This window comes from Tamandua tetradactyla, chromosome 5, assembly GCF_023851605.1.
Source record: "Tamandua tetradactyla isolate mTamTet1 chromosome 5, mTamTet1.pri, whole genome shotgun sequence".
Taxonomy (NCBI): domain Eukaryota; kingdom Metazoa; phylum Chordata; class Mammalia; order Pilosa; family Myrmecophagidae; genus Tamandua; species Tamandua tetradactyla.
The window spans coordinates 188,761,956-188,780,407 of NC_135331.1; the positions used below are offsets into that span (position 1 = coordinate 188,761,956).

Genomic DNA, 18,452 nt, shown 5'->3' on the forward strand with positions numbered 1-18,452 from the left:
CTGAGGAACGAGGCCCTGATGTTAAGTCATCTGCTCAAGGTCACAGAGCGGCTCAGCAGCACTGCCAGGAACGGAGTCCAGGTCTTCTTCCCCTTGGAGACGTGCCTGGCCGTGCAAAATTCCCAGGTCAAGGGAAGGGAAAATCATCTGGGGAGGTCGTGTTGGCAGTGAGAGAACAGTGAAGGTGACTTCTGGCTTTGTCAAATTTTACATTCAGTTTCCTTCTGAGCCCAAATAAGGGAGATGATACTCCATCTTCCAAGTGCAGCACAGGAGTAAGACAGCAGAGTATTTGTCTTGATTACTGTTTATCTGAAGAGCCTTGTGTCTTTGGCTAATGCATATCCTGGGTAAAGATTCCCAGACAAAAGGATTTTAAATTGGATGTTGCAAAAACCTGGGACTAACGCAGCAACTTTGCCTTAAGCAAGCCAGTACACATTTAATTTATAATTTTCTGTCTGGAAGATGACCCTGGAACATCACAAAGCACTTATTTATTTAGTCTGTTTAGGCCATGACGTCCCTGGCTTAAGTCTGGGTGGGTTTTGACTTCTTGCTTGTATAGTTCATCAGTGCTTCTTCCTTTACTTCTCAAACATATTTACCAGTTAAAGGGGTATTGTGTTTCTGTTTTCAATAGATGGAGAAAGAGGAGACTTTTGAAAAGATGAACTCATTCTCATCCACATTAAAGCTCAAGGGGCATGACAGTTGACATAATTTCATAATCCTACCTTATAAAATAACGTCTATGGTTTGCAATTTTTAAAAGCACTTATAAGATATATCATCCCGGGGGTTAGTAGAACTCTCTTTAATCTGATATTATCTCCAACTACTTGGGAGAGGTCTCAGACAATTCAATTAACATTCCATTGAGCAAATCTCACCCTCAACCCCAGGCCAGGTGCAGTATTAGACCCCAGGGATTCAAAGATGTAGAGGACAAATCCTTGTCCTTGGCCGGCGTGGTCAAATCTGAGGACTTCTAAAGCGGACGTGTGGGAGGCCGCCACTCTGAACACATCGGCCAATGCATTCTCTGGGGGTCGCCAGAGAATTCCAACTAGGGGAACACAGTTCAGTGTTTCTCTGAGTCCTGGCTGCACACTGGAATCGTGCAGAGAAGTATTTTTTTTTTAAATCTCACAAAAGCTGGAACTTTCCCCCACACTTGCTGAATCAGAGCATCCTGTGGTGAGGACAGGCTTCTGAATTGTTATGAAGTTCCACAGTTGATTATGTCAAATTTGGTTCTCATGTTATTTGAATACTAGAATGACAAAGTTTGGACTCTTAGTAAAAAAAAATACAAATTAAGTAGGACTCATGGAAGTTATACATTTGTATCGTTGTGTTTCAGCTAATATGCTATTTTCCAAGAACTGGGTGTTTCCCCCCTGGGATCATGGGATGCTGGCTCTCTTTCCTTCTGTTCTCAGGGCTGGTGACAGGTCAACATATTTTTAAGCCAGTAGATCTGTCATGGGGCTTATGTGCAGGCATTTCCAGATGACAGAAATATTCAATAGGAATCATTTCAAACTATCTGTTTTATGTACTGTTCCATACTCCGAAGAAACGAAACAATAAAACATTTTAGAAATGTAGGCTATTTGTGATCAGATACAAATCCTCCTTGCATTTTCTAATCTGTTTTTAGACTCTCATGACATCATTTCCAGATTCTTGACTTGGGAGATGTTGATGATGATGACAATAAAGCCAAAACAACAACAGGACTGTTGTAGGGCTGCCTCTTACTCAGCGACCAGACGAGGGCCTTAGAACATCCATCCACAAGAGGGCCAACCTGAATCACTTTCCCTCGGCGAGAAGCTTCTGGCAGGAACGCAGGGCTGCGAGCTGCTAGTTAAGGAGCATTGCCTGAAGGAAGCGGGGATTAACCCATCCCCTAAGGGAGCTAATAGTCCACAAATAACTTCTATGGGAAATATTAGCTTCAATCACCACTGCCTGCTAAAATGCCATTAACACGGGAAATCATTAGGGGCTGTTCACACCTTGGCACAGAAAGGGAGACCAGCCAGAACACCGAAATACCTGGAAGGAATAAGGCAACACAGGCAGGCTTTGGTTGGAGCTGGGGAAGGAATCTGGTTCATCGGGGAAGAGCGAGGGAAGATGAGATGGGTCACTGCGCGAGCCGATGCCGGGTTTGGAGGGAAGACGTTGAGAGGGCTGGTGCCCAAGTGAAAAGAAAGGAGGCATCATGACGTGAGAAGGGGACAGTAGATGACCTGAAGATGAGGGCGCAGAAAAGGGAAGGCCAAGGCAAAGGCACACTTCGGCGTGGACTCGGGCTCTCTGAGGACAGGACTTCTGCAGGTTCTGGGCCCAGGTCCCTCAGGAATCACACATGTGAGCACAAACATCCACACAGGAAAAGGTGGTGGGATCGGGGAGCAGCAAGATGGAGGTGAAAGAAGGAGGCAGTATTTTTTGCACAAGATTTTTATAAACTCACTCTCTCTTGTCCAACTCTTTTGAATCCACCTGGTTAAAATCTGAACACACTTTCTACAAATTTCATAACTTCAGACAAATAGCCAGTTCTGAATTAATTACATTCCCTCTGAAGTGAGGAGGGTGACCAGAGATGCAAGTTTCCCCTCCTGGAGCGCTGTCTCATCTCAGGATTTGCGCCCTCGCTTTCTTTCACCTCCCTGCCTCTAGCCGCGCCACTGCGGCTCTGGCCACTGTGTGAAGCCCAGCCCATTAGGTGGAGCTCCGGCCGCCCGGGTGGTCCGGCAGACCCACTTCCTCTCCAGGACCCGAGTTCAGTTTCCCAGGGGCCGCCTGAAATCCAGGGTGAATGAATTCTGTTGACTTTCCTGTTTAAGCTACCACCCCAAAGTTCTAAGACTGATCTAGGCCCACACACAGGATGCTCAATTTAAAAAGCTGAACTCTGCTGTTTTTGGGGGGTGTGTGTGCATGGTCTGGGAATCTAACCCGGGTCTCCCACATGGAAGGCGGGCATTCTAATCACTAAACTACCCGTGCACCCTGAACTCTGTTTTATCTGTCTAGGAGTTAATGATACAGATGTAATTTCATGGACTGTGAAAAAGACTGCACATTTATGGAAAAGGGGGGAAGGGGATAAACCAGACACTAAATTGAGTTTTCTGACTTTAATAAATAAAAGACCATATGAAGACTGAAAAAAAAAAACCCTTAAATTCTCTTTCTTGATAATCTACAAGAAAGGAAATGATTTTATTAAGTCATTGAGGCAAGCAGGCAAACTGCTGGGATTCCCTCTGCTTCCCCATCCTCTTAATTCTTGAATGCACAGGATAAGGCACGTACTTTAGTCCTGCTCTTAAAGAGCTGTACTTTAGAGATCCATCATGTTGGACAACCTTCAAGAAGGAACAAAGGTCGTTTCTCAGCCTTCAAGCATCACTTGTGCATCTTGTCTGTTTACTTAAGATTATGAAAGTAGCTCAGAGAGACCACAGAAAATAATCATGTGAAGTGCACTTTCTTTTTAGAATCAATAACTTCCAGAGCTGCATCTCTGGAGCGTGCAGGATGTTGAAGCTCCTACGACAGTTACGAATCGGTACCGTTCCTGAACACCAGCCCCTTTGTTAAATAAGTCAGAGTTCTAAACTGGTTTCAAAGTTAGAACAATCTTCCAATTTACTGCTAAAAATAGCATTTTGTTACAGGTTATAAATTGTCTTGATTATTTAATATTTCTAAAAAATGCACTGACAATTTAACTGAAAAATGATCACATTAAAATCAGAATTTTATGAACTAAGCTTGAAATACTCTAGCTGAGAATTTGGATTAGAAAATACTGAAAGGGACATCCTAATGCATAACTCAATACAATTTGATGAAGGTTTCTGAAAAAGTTAAATAATTACTAAAAACCAATGATTATATGCTATATCACAGTAAATGGAATAAGAGTCATAAAAATTGAAGTTTTATTATTTTTTTAATCAGATGCTGGGTTTTGGTGGTACCTTACTTTGGAAAATAGCCACAGGAACACATTACAACTCTGAACTATCAAAATAGTAACTGTGAAATTGAAGAGTCAGGAAATGCCAACAGCTTTACATTCACCACATGTACGTATCTGGGATGTAAATGAACTGAAGCTGTGGAGGAAGCACAGCCCGGCCCCACAGTGGGCATATAAGGTAGAACCTTCTGGATCTTCCTATTTCCAAGAGGTGAGTGGCACCCTTGCTGCACTTAGTCTCTACCCAGTAATGTTATGACAATATTCTATTCAAAAGTCGTTCCTGGAAGATTTTTTCAATTACCCATAACTTCCCAACGATAGCCACGAGTTATTCTGGAACTGCAAAGATGTAGAGAAACCTAACTGCTCTAATCACAGAACAAGTTGGCAGAAATGTATATTTTAACTTATAGGACCTTTGAAGAGTCTATGATTTTGCACCCATCTTCAGAACGGTCAACATCTAAAACAGTCACCACCACTTCCCCTCTCCCAACTGATCAACACAAAGTACTGTTTAGAAGGACTTAGGATGCTACCACATTTATTACTACAAAGGTTTCCGGATATGCTCAGACCATAAAGCCTTCTTAGTCTGTCTGAGTTTTCCCTCTGAATGTCCATAACTGCAGGCCCTGTTAGTTTCATCAAAATGTGCATGCAATCACTACATTTTCAAAAACCAGATCCGAATTACAAACAGAATAAAAAGTCCCTTTCATTAGACTTAATCGGTTTATAAACAGGTGTTAAGGGTAGTGTCTTCATGAATACTGCTTTTGAACTGTACCAAATCCTAGTCAACTTTTCTCACTTTTTGGTATTAACCTCCTCTACTTTCTTTTCAACTCTTGCATCCAGTTAGGGCATCTGACCCAGGGCATGACTAGCAGATGAAAGTGAGTTAAGCTTCTACCAAAATATAGCTACAGGCACTGAGAGAATATTTGAAGTTGAAACTGAGGCACAAAATTGGCATTTCAAACTTCAGTGGCAGCTGGTTAAATAACCAGGTCCCACTCCAACCCCACCCACTCCCCTAAACTGAAGTGAAGATTGGGGAATGTGGGCCAAAACACAGTCCAGACGCAACACTGAATTTTCTTCGTTTTATGAGATTGAGATAGTTTTGCTTAGAAATAGCCAATTGAATTTTTTGTCCCTTAAATCTAGGCCAAATTACCAAAACATACGTCTTCCTATGCCCAAAAATGTGCATGCAAGGAAATTTCCTGCAATGAGGTTTGTTTGAGTTTACTTTCAGTGTTATGTTTAGATAGCATAGCTTCAAAGATGCAAACGTGAGAAGATTCTTTGGTTCAATAATCGAGGGACTTAATTCTCTTTGGGAGCCAAAAAGCCTGGATATGACCCTCTCAGAGCTGGCTGGCTTTATACAACAAAGACAGTGCAAGTGGCAGGGTCAAGGGGGAGCCACAGGAGCTGCTGGAACCCTCCTTCTGAAGTCAGGGGTCTCATCACTGGTGAATTCTCCTCCTCAGTGTGAGAGAGACACGCACCCTGGTTCCTTGGGGCCCACAGCCCAGCCTGAAGGGCCAGGACGAAGGCGACCAGAGAGAAGGTCACCTGGTGTGTGCTGGCCCTGGGCTGAGACCACCTCCCCTCCACGCCGCCCCTCACATGAATTCCCTGACTCCGGAAGCCTCTCTTATTACATACCACGCAGCAGAGGTGCGCGTACACAGACGCATGACTGGGGGGCCAGTTATGCACAGGAGAGGGCAGAATGGGGGGAAAAAAGGCTCTCAGGAACTCAACCAGGTTGTAAAGTTACCTCACAGCCTTTGGGGCACTTTCAGAAGCATCCCAAATCCCCAGGATTTGTGAGCAGAGTAAATCAGTCCTTTTTCTACCCATTTTCCTCTCCTCTGATAACATCCTGGGGTTCCACAAATGGAGAACCTTGGTGTGTCCCATGAAATTCATTTATAAAATCAATGCCTAACGAGTTCTAAGTAAGATTAATGTCCCCATTGCCAGGATGACTATAGTTCCTAAAAAGAAATCTAAAAAGGAAGCTGGGGTTTGGGGAGCCCACATACCTCTCCTTCCTAATTCAGGTTGAAAATCACCACTGAAGTATCTGCACCACCCAGCATGTATTTATGGTGTCATTCCAGCTAAGAATGCGCAGGGGTCTTACTGCACTTTCTTAGGGCAACCTAACATGCTATTGTGTCCAATAACCAATAAATGACAGCCACCAGCCTTTGCACCTCAATAACAGTAAATGTTAGAATTGGTTGTTTACACATCTGTCTTGCTCAATCAACTAATTAAAAGCTTTAAAAGAACAGGAACTAAAGCTCACTTTTCTCTACACCTAACCCAGTAGACACTCAATGTATCAAAGGACCCATCCTCTGTCTGGGCTCTGCTCCGAGGTCTCTTGTGTGTGTCCTTTCCCACGCTGGTTTGGAGGGTAGAGTTGGTTGGCACCAGCAACCTTGGTGGACGTGTGCGAAGCCATATTCTCTCCTGAGTCAAGGTGGCGAGCTCTGTGGCACAGAACTGATGAGGACGTGTGTGCAGGATCATCCCGAGTCTTCAGCTCAGTGTGCACATGTACCCACATCTCCAGGTGTGTGAGCGCCCCTGCACATGCAATATTCACCTCAGTTCTCCTTTCTGTCACCTACCATCCCCACTGTCTTTGATTCTGCTGGTTCTGAGAGCCTGTATTAATGACAGAAGGGTTTTCTACCACCACCACGACCAGGGTGGAAACAGAACTGTCTTGTGATTAGGTCTTCTATAGACCTCTGGGGTGGGAATGCTTTAGAGGGAATTCAGACGCAGAACGGGCAGCTGGAACCTTAAGGCTGTACTCACACGCGGACAACTGATGATCTCATGCATTTAGCGTCATACTGTTCGCGGTAACCTAGCTTGGCGCTATAGGAGCTGGGCATGTCTACTTTAGATAATTCAGACACTTAAAGCAATGTTCTTCTCCTCCACAGGACGTCAGTGTCACCTGGGGAGTTTTTAAATATGCCAACAGCTGTCCATACATTCAGATTCAATGGTGGGGCAGGGCTGCCAACCTCAAAGCCTCCCAGGGACTCTGATGCAGAGCCAAGGTTGAGAACCACAGATCCAGACATTTAGTTCTCAATTCCTCTCATGATACGGAAAACTAAAATTCTGAAGCTGGTTCCCTACACCGGTTGGTGAGCATCCACTACACTTCTGGCTGAAACAAGAGCATATCCTTTTTCACCTTGCGGGCAATACTGGCAATGTGAGCAGGTTACTTATCTTCCAGGTGGGATTTTTCTGTTTATTCCAGGGCAGCTTGAAATTCTAAGGCTTTTCCTCTACATGCCAGCAGAGCTTAACAGTCACTGTGGGAACCCAAAACACCTCCATACATTTCCAAATGCCCCCTGGGTTGCTGGGAACCACTGATTGGCTGGGAGGGTCTGGCTTCAGAGGCAAGGAACATTTCAGATAAACTTTAGCCCTCAAACCTTTACTTTCAGTTCATTTGTCAAAATGGTCCCTTGGAGATGGTGGCCTGGAGGCACATTGAGGCTTTGAAAGACAGTGTTCTCATTGTGAAGTGACTGGTATCCCCTGGATGACATAATTGTTAAATAATGGAACACCTGAATAATCGATGCCATCCAGCACTTAGCGCAAGCATTCCCTGAATGTCACAGCCTGCTACACAGACTTTGGAGCACAGGCTGAGGTGAAAAGCCAGAAGCATTTCCTGACAGTGTCTATTAGGTCTCAACTCCCAACTCCAGGGCTCTCCCCAAAACATGGAGAATAAGAGCAACTACTTTAAAGTGAAGTTTTTGTCCACTGTGAGGAGATTTTGTGTTTTTAATTAATACTCAAAGGGAAATGGCTGTGCCAGAAGGTGAGCTATAAATAACTTGCAGTCCCTGGCATGTTAAATTCTGGGTTTCCAGTACACCTTTTGAGGTGGAGCGAAGACTTCCCACATACCCTTCTTTATGCTGAGGCATAAGATATTTCATTGACTGCCAGTTTTCATATCCATCAACCTGTGCGTCTCCACAGGTACATGACTTCATCAGGGGCTGGGGTTTCTGGATCTTGGGTGGTGCTGGCACCTTGAAGCTCTCCGCTGGGTAGATGGCCAAAGAGATGGGCAGAACAGGGTCACCCGCTTACCTTCTGGGTTCACTCCCGCCTGCCTGGCCACTTTCAGGGTGGGAGGAAGGGGATGCTCAGGGTCACCAAAGGAAGGGATTCATGTCTAGAGAACAAGGCTCCCACTCCCACTCCTCGTATTTGGTGAGATTTACATGAATGGAACCATGGCCAGAGTGGACTAAAAGGGACAGACTGAAGGGAAAATCACTCTGATGGCAGGACAATGGAAACTGAGGTCTGGATTGAAGACACCTGCTGGCCCAAGAGCTGACCCACCCATGTGTGTGGAAGGCTGAGTATGCAGAGGGTGAACCTTCCACGCCACTGTTCAGAAACAATGCCACCCCAGTTTTTCCCGAAACCTACGGTATTGCAGAGAGCCTGGCTGCCATCTCCACACTTGAAGAGGATGAGACTTTCACGCTGTATTGGAGAGAGCATGGCTGTTGTGCAAGTACTTGGGAGGGGCGTAGCTGCAGCTTCATCAGGCCCAGAGGACAAAACATCATTCCACAAATGACTCTCAGACCTAGAAATCTAGCGGAGTATGGCCTGCATGGTTTCGGAAATATTTGGGACAGGTGACCCCCATCTTTCTTTCAATTTTTCTTTATAGGAATGGAAATGTTCCCTTATACCTGTTCCTTCTTTGTGTATTGGAAGCAGATAACTTGCTCTTGGGGCTTCACAGGTCCACAGATGGAGGGGAACCGTGCTCCAGGAGAGACAACAGATACAACAATTTGATGAGAGTTTCAACAAAGCATGGTTACTGAAATGACTTAAGGCTTTTGGGATATCGTGACAGAATCAACGTATTTTGCATATGGAAAGAACATGTCTTTTTGGTCCAGAGGGTAGAGGTGGTGATGTGAAGCTGTCTGTACCCCAGAAAAACTTGCTCGTAAATCTAACCCATGTCCTGTGAAGTAGGACCTTTTTGATGAGGTTACTTCAGTGTGGCCCACTCCCGTCAGGATGGGTCTTCATCTTATTATGGAGTCCTTTCTGAATAGAATGAAATTCAGACAGAGAGAGAATGGCACAGAGGGAGCAGCTGGGCGCTGAACATGAACGGGACCTAGAGGCAAAGGGAGAGGCCAGGGCATGCACCGTGTGCCCTGCCGCGGACCGCCGGCAGCCAGCCCAGAACACCAGAGCCTTCCTGCCGCGGACCGCCGGCAGCCAGCCCAGAACACCAGAGCCTTTGGAGAGCAAGTGCCGCCTCGATGCCACCTCGATTTGGACTTTCTTTTAGCCTCAAGACTATAAGCTAATAAATTTCCATTGTTTAAGCCGACCTGCGGCATGACCCGCTGCAGGGCATTTGCCCAAACAGTGTAGGAAACTAAAACACCATTATTTCTCTATCTCATTCACTGCTCTGGAAGGGCATTCTGAGTGGCAACCCGTTACAGAAGGCAGGGCTCCAGACAACAGACTCAGTTAGCAAGATATGGGTCCAGGCCTAATAACCAAAGGCATAAATGGCTGGTTTGGTCAAGCACAGTAGGATGAGAATAATTATTTTCTCAACGACCGAGGCCTAATCCACTTGCACACTGCCAAATGCATCTCTTTAGACCAACCATCAGCAGCAACGCAACAAAGAACTCAGTTTCCCTGAGATTCACATTTCATTTACTCACCATATTTTTCAGAGATATTTGTTGGACGACAAAATTATCTTGTTCATCTGAAGCAAGCTAACAAGATAATTTATATCGTCTTAATTGATATATTTTTGGAAATGTGACCAAAATATGTCCGGCTTATGAATTTTCATAATGGCCAAATTCTGAGAAATAAAGTGAGAGATTTTGTGGTCAATTTTTATAGTCAATCTGCCAAAGATTTCTCAGGAAGAGTATAAATAAAGATGTAAAAGAAGCAATCAAAAATTAAAGTGATTCACACACAAAAAAAAATCACACTTACTCCCTTACCTGAAATATTTTAGCACTTGGGCTTCTTGCAGAATTTGCAGTGGTAGGATGAATAGTGTCTTTTTAAATAAATAAGCAGTCTTCAGTGTTTTTATGGCATTGATTACTATAGAAATTATACTTCTTGTCTTGAAGGGTGAACAAAAGAAACAAACTGAAAATACTACAATGAATGGTAAATGATGAAAGGTTTACAGTACAAAAAACAATGTGAAAAGGAAGACAAGTTTAAATATTGTTGTGTACGAAAGTGATGAAAATAATACAAGAATGAGAATAAGTAAAATGATAGGCTGGAACATCTGGGAAGGTAAATGCAAAGACAAAGAGAAGAATTAATTAATGACTTTAAAAACTGAAGCTCATATCAACTAAACTAAGTATTAAATTCAAAGTAAAAGAAGAGCTTTCTGTTAAGCCTGTGTTTTGAAAAGGTACCTAGCTAATCCTATTATTAAACACAATGCTTTCATTTTTTTTTTCCATGAAGGTAAAACAGGAAATTAAAAAGCAATTGTCGGGCGGTCCTCGGTAGCTCAGCAGGCAGAGTTCTCGACTGCCATGCTGGAGACACCGGTTCGATTCCTGGCACCTGCCCATGCAGAAAAACAAAACCACACCTGTTTGGTATATTAACTGGAAAAATCAGCCATAACATTTCAAAATCCAACAAGTTTTATCATAAAACTTTAGTATAGCAGAGCAACGTGCAAGATAAATAAGCATTAAGGCTGCAATCATTCCACTTGGGGTTGCTAACAGGCAGTTAATCTAATGCCATGCTTCTGCGTATAAACCTTTATAACATCAATGCCTCATGTTTCTTTCAAAACCGTGCACACTGTTGCACTTTGGTGAATTCTCCAATCGAAGATTCCTACTCTTGCAGCTCGGTCTGTTAGAATGAGAGGAATACACAAAGTGCTGACTTTCCGAAAAGAACGCACTGACAGTGTCCACCGGACACCTGGCGGCCATGGCGGGTGGGGGAGGTAGAGCCCCCGGGCTGGGCTGGGCCGGGAGACACCGGGCAGGCGGCTCAGCCCGGCGAGGCTGGGGGGAGGCTCGGGGCGGGGCAGAGAGAGGCTCGGGGCGGGGCGCTGAGCCCCTGCCCGCCTCCCCCAGCTCCGGGCAGGCCCCGTCTTCCCCGCGCCCCCCGATCCCGCCCCCAGGCAGCGCTGTACCTGACTCACGGATATGGGCTCGTCGGCGCCGTGCTCGTCGCCGGCCTTGGGCACCTCCAGGCGGTCGATGAAGGCCTGCAGCTCCTTGCGGAAGGCCTTCATCTGCGCGTTGATGCGGTAGAGCAGCTCGTGCTCGCGGATGCGGCTGCCGTCGTCCTCGTCGTCCAGCAGGCCGAACAGGTCCCCGTTGGCCACGTAGACGCGCGCCTCGGTGATGATGGTGCTGGTGTCGGCGATGAGCCGGTCGATGGTCTTGCCCAGGCGCTCGGCCTCCGAGCGGATGTCCTTCAGCTGCTGCCGGTCCGAGAAGCTCTTGGGCCAGGGCCCGGGCCCCGGGTAGAAGGAGCGGGTGGGCGTGAGGCAGCGGATGTTGCGCACCTCCTCGGAGTCGCTCTCGCCGCCGATGGGCCCCTCGCGCTTGCGGTGCGGCGGCCGCGAGTCGTCGTCGCTCTCCTTCTTGCCCGCGTCGCTCTCGGCGTCGCTGTCGCGGGGGCTGCCGCGGATGCCCAGGTGCGAGGCCAGGTCGTAGCGCTGCATGTTGGACATGAGCACGCGGTTCTCGTACTGCAGCTGCATGACCTTGCCGCTGAGCTCGTTGATCTGCAGGCGCGCCGCCTTCAGCTCCTCCTGCAGCGCCTCGGTCTTGGCGCTGTCGTGGTGCCGCGCGCTCTCGTGGCCGCCCGACTTGAACTTGTACTTGTTGAGCTCGGCCGTGACGCGCTGGTTCTGCTCCTCCAGGTCGGCCACGTTCCTCCGCAGCAGCTCCGTCTCGTCCTCCACCAGCTGCAGGTGCTGCCGCAGCTCCGACAGGGACTCGCTCTGCTCCCTCAGGAGCGGGTGCGCCGAGCCGTTGAAGTCCTCGCCCCGCAGGTCGTCCAGCTCCGCCTTCAGGCCCCGGTTCTCCACCTCCAGTTCCACGATCTTCCTGCCCAGGATGTTGGCCTCTTCCTCCACCAGCCTCAGCCGTAGCTTGAGCTCAGCCTCCCTGGTGCTGGGAGGCCCCCCCGCTTCTCCTTTGGGCAGAGGGCTGTCCAGGTCCCCGTAGAAGGACCTGTACTTCTGCAGCTCGTGCTCGAATCTGTCCTTTTCCTTATCGATCTTGGCCATTTTCTTCCTCATCAGAGCGGCTTCTTCCTTGACGAACTGCAGCTGGCACTTGAGATCTTCACTGTCCTCCTCATTTGGGGAAAAGGGGGGCGGGGGGAGGCAAGGATAGGAGATCATTGTCATGCAAAGCAAGAAAACAACCAGAAAGGACACCTGCAAAATTTAATTTCTTTTTCTTGAAATTAAGATCTGACTTGAGAAAGAGAGACCAAGCAAAAAGAAGATGCTATTTATTTTCTCCAAATCACTCTGATTCTTTGGCAAATAAAAGATTAGGAGGGAGGATATTATATCCTAGAAGAAGAAAAAAAAATACAGAAAGAAAATGTGTGGTCATCACTTTTTCAGAGATATGTCCTAACTGCGTGTAACCGCTTGGTGTTAACAGCATGGCATTTGTGTGTGTGTGTGTGTGTGTGTGTGTGTGTGTGTGTGTGTGTTTCACCTGGTTTGAACTCCTCCAACTCTAATAAATATGAGGCCTATTCTCTGGAAGGAAGATACGGTTCACAGGCAGTCATTTACTGAACACTCATTCTGGGTCAGATACTGTAAAAATTCTTTACATAATTAATGTTCAGAGTAAATTTATAAATAGGTATTAAAATTCCTGATTTAAAGATTTTAAGTAATTTGTTCAAGGTCACACAGCTAGCAGGTGGCAGACAATAAAGGTGAAATTTGAATTCAGTGCTTTCTGACACGAAAGCTCAAGCTCACGATCACTGTGCCATAAAAAATATAATGTGCCCTCCAACTTTTTCGAGGGAAAACTTTTCTTAAAGACCTTTAAAGTGGGGACAGTTTAACACTGGCATGGTCCATCTAAGGAGAAACCAGTAGACATTCTGTCTGGAAGGCTTTTAATATCGGATGTACCCCCAATAAGCTCAAATGGTTGAGTCAGTTCTGCCTGGTGAAAAGATAATGGAGTGGACCCTGCAAACATTAATTCCTCTCTCACATTCCTGTGTCACCCTTCAAGCCATATTTGCAGTAACTGAAGTAAAAAGCCCAAAACGAGAAATGGAAATCAGTTCTTTCTCTGACAGATATTATGCAAGCACAGAATTATGCTCAAAGAGAATAGGAGACCTTCGCACAAAATTCTCTGGTGTTACACTTATCACTAGTTAAGTATGTACTTGGAGCCATTCACGTGACTTCTGTGGGACTTTGGTTTCTTCATCTCCAAGACGGGAATAAAAATTCCTTCCTTACCCAACACTCAGAGTCATTTGTGTGTGAAAAAGTTCTGGGAAAGAAGTAGCAAGCGCTGTTGACAAAGGTGAAGAGAATAAGCTTCTCTTAGACATGCTCAGTACGTATGGGCTAGAGCCCGTGAGATGGGAGAGGTGAGCAGGACACGGGTTCCCCATCCTCCCCATTACTGCGGGTGATACAAAGGGGCTGAGAGCTACAGGGTGTGCAGAACCTGACCTGCACATTCTACCTGTGAGTGTGTGTGTGTGTTTGTGTGTAAACTCTCACATCAATCCTGTCATGAAGGTGATACTGTCTCCCATTTGCAGATAAGGAAGCTGAGCTTCAGAGAGGCTTGTTAATGTAGCAGAGCACAAGTTAACCGGCGGTAGAGTGCAGGCTGTATTGGGTCTGTCTGACCCCAAAGCACATGTTCTCCCCACTGCACGTGGTGCCTCCAGAAAGGAAGCACAAAGTTAAAAAAGTGGGGCAATGGGGCAACATTAAAGAAAGCAGATGTACTGCTTGTATACTTTTCCTGTAGAGGAGATTTAGTAGGAAGAAGCACAAAAAGAAGGGGAGTGACAACCTCTGCCGCATTGTGGGAGATGAGGATAAGATATCCTGTTGCAGGAAGGTTTCGCTTGGGATTCCATTGCACAAGGGAAGAGAGAAGCTGTCCTGCAAGAAACTGTGAGTTGGAAGTCTCCAAACACATTCAGTGAGGATGAAACCAAGGACAGAGTGCAAGGCTGAATATCATATCTGCATAGGAATCAAAGGTAACATGAACAGAGGAAGTTTCGAGTTCAGGTGTCTGGCTGGTGTGTGCTGCCAGTACAAGGATCAAGGATGCATAAATAGGAGCAGGCTTTGTGTGACAAATGTGGGCTCGAGTTTGGAAAATGCTGCTTTTGAGATGTGGCACTGGAGGGATGCCTTGTAGAAACATCTGTCAACAGGTGTGTGCGTGCTGGGCCAAAGATGACAGAGATGACACCTCTCTAACATGAAGAGAGCTGGGGTCTAAAGGTGAGGATGTGAGAATGTGATACACAGAGGTTAGGGGTGAAGCTGTGGCAGTGGTTGCAGAGATCACCAAAGAGGAGAAGAGAAAGGGAGGTAAATGAGACATGGACAGAGGTCAGGGGGGTGGAGGAAGGCAGCCTAAGGTCCTGAGGCCACTATCAGAAATGATGCTTGAAGAGAAAAGTGGCCAGAAATGGCAAATAGACTTATAGGCAGGCTACATTGTGTGGGGAAGAAAGAACTGATGAGGCTGGGAGGATAGGCTGCCACTACTGCTATAGCAGAAGTCCTTGATTTCCCAGCAAGGCTTTTATTTGCAAGTACACACACACACAAGAATTGGCACAATGCTGCATTATGAATCTAATCAAAACAGCATTGGGTATGATTGATTCTCAGGGCACAGACTGGAGCAGAAATAGCACTTCATAAAAAGAGAGGAGGACATCTGATTTGTGTTTATGTCAGCTCTCCCATGCAAAGGAATGGAAATACAAAAATTATTTTAAGATTTGGATATATACTGCATGTACCAAAGGCATTATGAGGGAAAGAGAGGCATCAGGTTAATGATGGACAAAGCAGTTGTTTTACTTAATTAAAAATAAATCAAGATACAGATTTTGACAGTTTCTGCAAGGCCAAGATATGAAGAACCGTCTATGCCAATGTGCCTTGCATCTCCATCCTGTAACCTGTATTTGGAATGAATCTGATTGTTGTAAATATCAAACCAGAAATTGTACGGAATATGCTTGGTCCATCATACTGGGCAGCAAAGGCTTGCTCCTGCTTTCCTCAGTGAATGGGAGACAAGAAAAATTAAAATTTTGTGAGATATGAGGCAAGTTGTCTCTTATTTTTATTTAAAGACTCACTCATAAGAAGATTTAAATCCCCTGTGACATAAGTGTGGACGTAAGGATGATCAAAGACCAGACAAAAAGGGAACCGAGGCCAGTTTTGGCGTAAAATACCCACTACCAGGTGAAATTGCTTTCTAGTAAATTACATACATTGACCCATTTAATGCTTACAACTACCCTCTCTTAAGAACCCCCATTTTGAGACAGGAAACTGGAAACAAGAAGTAAACTTGTCTAAGTCAAAACCTGACATTTGGCAGAGGCAAGGTGTGACCGTAGGGAACATCGCCCTAAAGCCACTGTTCTTAATTGCTAGGTTAGATTTCTTCTTAGTAAACAAAGTCACTGTGCTGCTGTCACAATATGTAAGGAATGGATTAAAGAAGCTGAAGAAAATTAACAGTGAAATACAAAGCTATGCACAACAATATTTGGTTGAGCCATAGGAGCCCCGTTCCCATACGTCAAAACCAGTAGGGTACTGGCAATTTCATGAGGTTCATCCCAGAAAACAGGGACACGACAGTAAGCAAAAGTGGGTGCTGAGCAGGTGCACAGGGTCAGGCCTGGGGTGCTGGGCTACTGAGGAATCAAGGTGAGTAAGATGTGCCTGCCTACAAAATGCCCCTGGCTCCAAGGGGAGTTAAGTATATAGACAAGAATTAGAGTATAATTGTGGTATTACCTTAACTAAACAAGAGAATCATCTGAGGGCCACCCATAATTCAGAATCCCCACCCAGTACATCCAGATCAAGCTCCTGGGATGCATTTTTGAAAAGCGACAGTTAAAGACCTCTGAAAATAAACAAACTGGAAAGGATAGCTGGGACTTCAAATGCCACAGCTGTGTATGTACAGACTCCCCAGGAAGCTGTATCCATAAATAAAAATGGGTGGATTGCAATATGTCTTGACCTCTGTGATGCCCCAAGGCCCACCAAGAAACCGATAAAGCTGGGGTGTCTCTTGTACAAAGTACACCACGGACAGGTGGCGCTGGGTTCACGGAGTGAAGCTGGGTAAACTGTTTTAACAAACAGTTAAAAATTCCTGGATTGGGGAGTGTTGTTGAAAAGGATAAATACGCTTTAACCTAAGAACAGAAGAGTAAGGTAAACAATAATGTGTGGATTTTTTAAAAGTAAACAGTTGATTTCTGGTTTTGGAGCAGGGGCATGCAGCATCTATTCCCAAAGCAAGGTGGGGAAGGGGATTGGTGGCCACAGGTGAAATATTTAGGGTGAGGTGGCTAAAGTTATGGCAGAGACAGAGGGGGAAAGTTGGAGTGGCACAGTGCATGTGGACTTTTAAAAGGAAAAGAGAGAAAGGTACAAGACAGAGTAATGACCTTGGTTAGGAGAGTGCGTGATTTGAGAAATGCTGAAGCTGTTATGTTCCTGTGCAGGTACCAGGAGAAAAATTAACCCAAGGGCCAGAAAGAACAAAGTAGGGGGAAAGAGGAAAAAAAGAAAAAAACAAACACTTAATACTTTATTAAAAAATGATTGGGATCAACTTTTTCAATTTCTGAATGTTTCAGTTGGTTATCATCTAATGGGAAAATATCTTGTGAGAATAAAAAGTATTGACACACGTAAAATACAGATTCCAACTAAGACACTTAAACGTCAGTATCCAGCCGCGTGTTTCAGAGTGCCTCCTATAACATCCCTTCTGCCCCCTCCATTCCCTCTTCTATTTTAACATCTCTCTCGTTGCAACCAGCAGCACATTCTGCTCTTCCTGGAAGCAGGCTGGTCCTTTCCTGTGGCTGTGATTCGAAGATTCTGAACAAGCCCCTATTGAGTACATCTTTTAAGTTTTATTTTTGTTCCTACGCTTCCTTCCTTTTGCTTCCCCAATCAATGGTTTGGAGAATTACTTCATTCTAGGACTTTGCCAGCCTCTCTTTCCCCTCTGGCATCCTTTCCTACAACATTCCTTTCTTTATACTCCCCCGATGCTATAGGAACAGCCATTCTATTGGCCTTATTAATTAGGAGAGAACAAGATTATCACCATGGGTTCGGCTCTCAAATATAGCAACACACAAAATAATAATGACATTTTGCTACGTGCTTACCATGTAAAAGCAATTATAATACGGGTGTTCATGCCGGCTTTATAAGCATACACTGAATGCTTTGTACCGCCTGTATCTATAGCTACGTAATTTGATTTCTTCTTGCATGACTGTATCAGTCTATTCACATTATGTTTATTCATAATTGTACTCTATCATCATAAACATTTAGAGATGCCTGATTTACTAGTTAAAATTTTATTTCCACATACCTCTGTGGGAGTCTGCTGAGCCTTTTTTTCAGATTTTGGTAAGTCTTTGCTTCCTCTTCTTTTTAAAGATAACTGAAACAAAGCACGCATATAGTTAATTTGGTAAATATTAATTTTAATTCAGTTTTGTGTCTTTAAGTGTCTTTATCTGATATGATAAAATCAAGCTAAATATAAAGATTTATTTCATTAGTCATTTAGGAGGGAAACAGTCCAAGTTACGTACTTTAGATAAATTTACTTTGGACTGGGATACGCATTACAGTAAATAGTTGCCAGTTATCTGATTAATTGAAAAAAAAAATACAGGAAACCTTCTATGAAAATCCAGAACAACATGAACAAAATTTAGACTGAGAATTCAAAATACTATCTAAAGGCAAATGCTTGTTAGAATTCCACATCACTAAAAAAAGGAATACTACTATTTTCAGGGCTGAAGCTAAGTTGCTATAAGCTTGAAAAGACAAATTTCAGTGGATTTTTAGAATTTGAGGAATTTCGTTCTTCCCTCACCACACGTTCGTGCAAATACACCATCACTTACACACCTGGACGCACATGTGTGAAATACAAATCAGGGGTGACAGGGACTCCACAGTACAGGGGAGCACCGATTAGCACCATTACTTCACAGAACTTACATTCAATCA

General features: G+C 44.9%; 1 protein-coding gene across 1 annotated transcript in view; it reads right to left on the minus strand.

Moving 5' to 3' along the window:
- MTCL3 (MTCL family member 3) overlaps window positions 1-18,452 on the minus strand; it is a 57,265-nt gene that overhangs the window by 7,580 nt on the left and 31,233 nt on the right. The window contains 3 exon segments of the mRNA XM_077162848.1: window positions 10,114-10,415; window positions 11,298-12,473; window positions 17,800-17,871. Of these exon segments, the coding sequence (XP_077018963.1) occupies window positions 10,305-10,415; window positions 11,298-12,473; window positions 17,800-17,871 (1,359 nt within the window). The 3' untranslated portion in view covers window positions 10,114-10,304.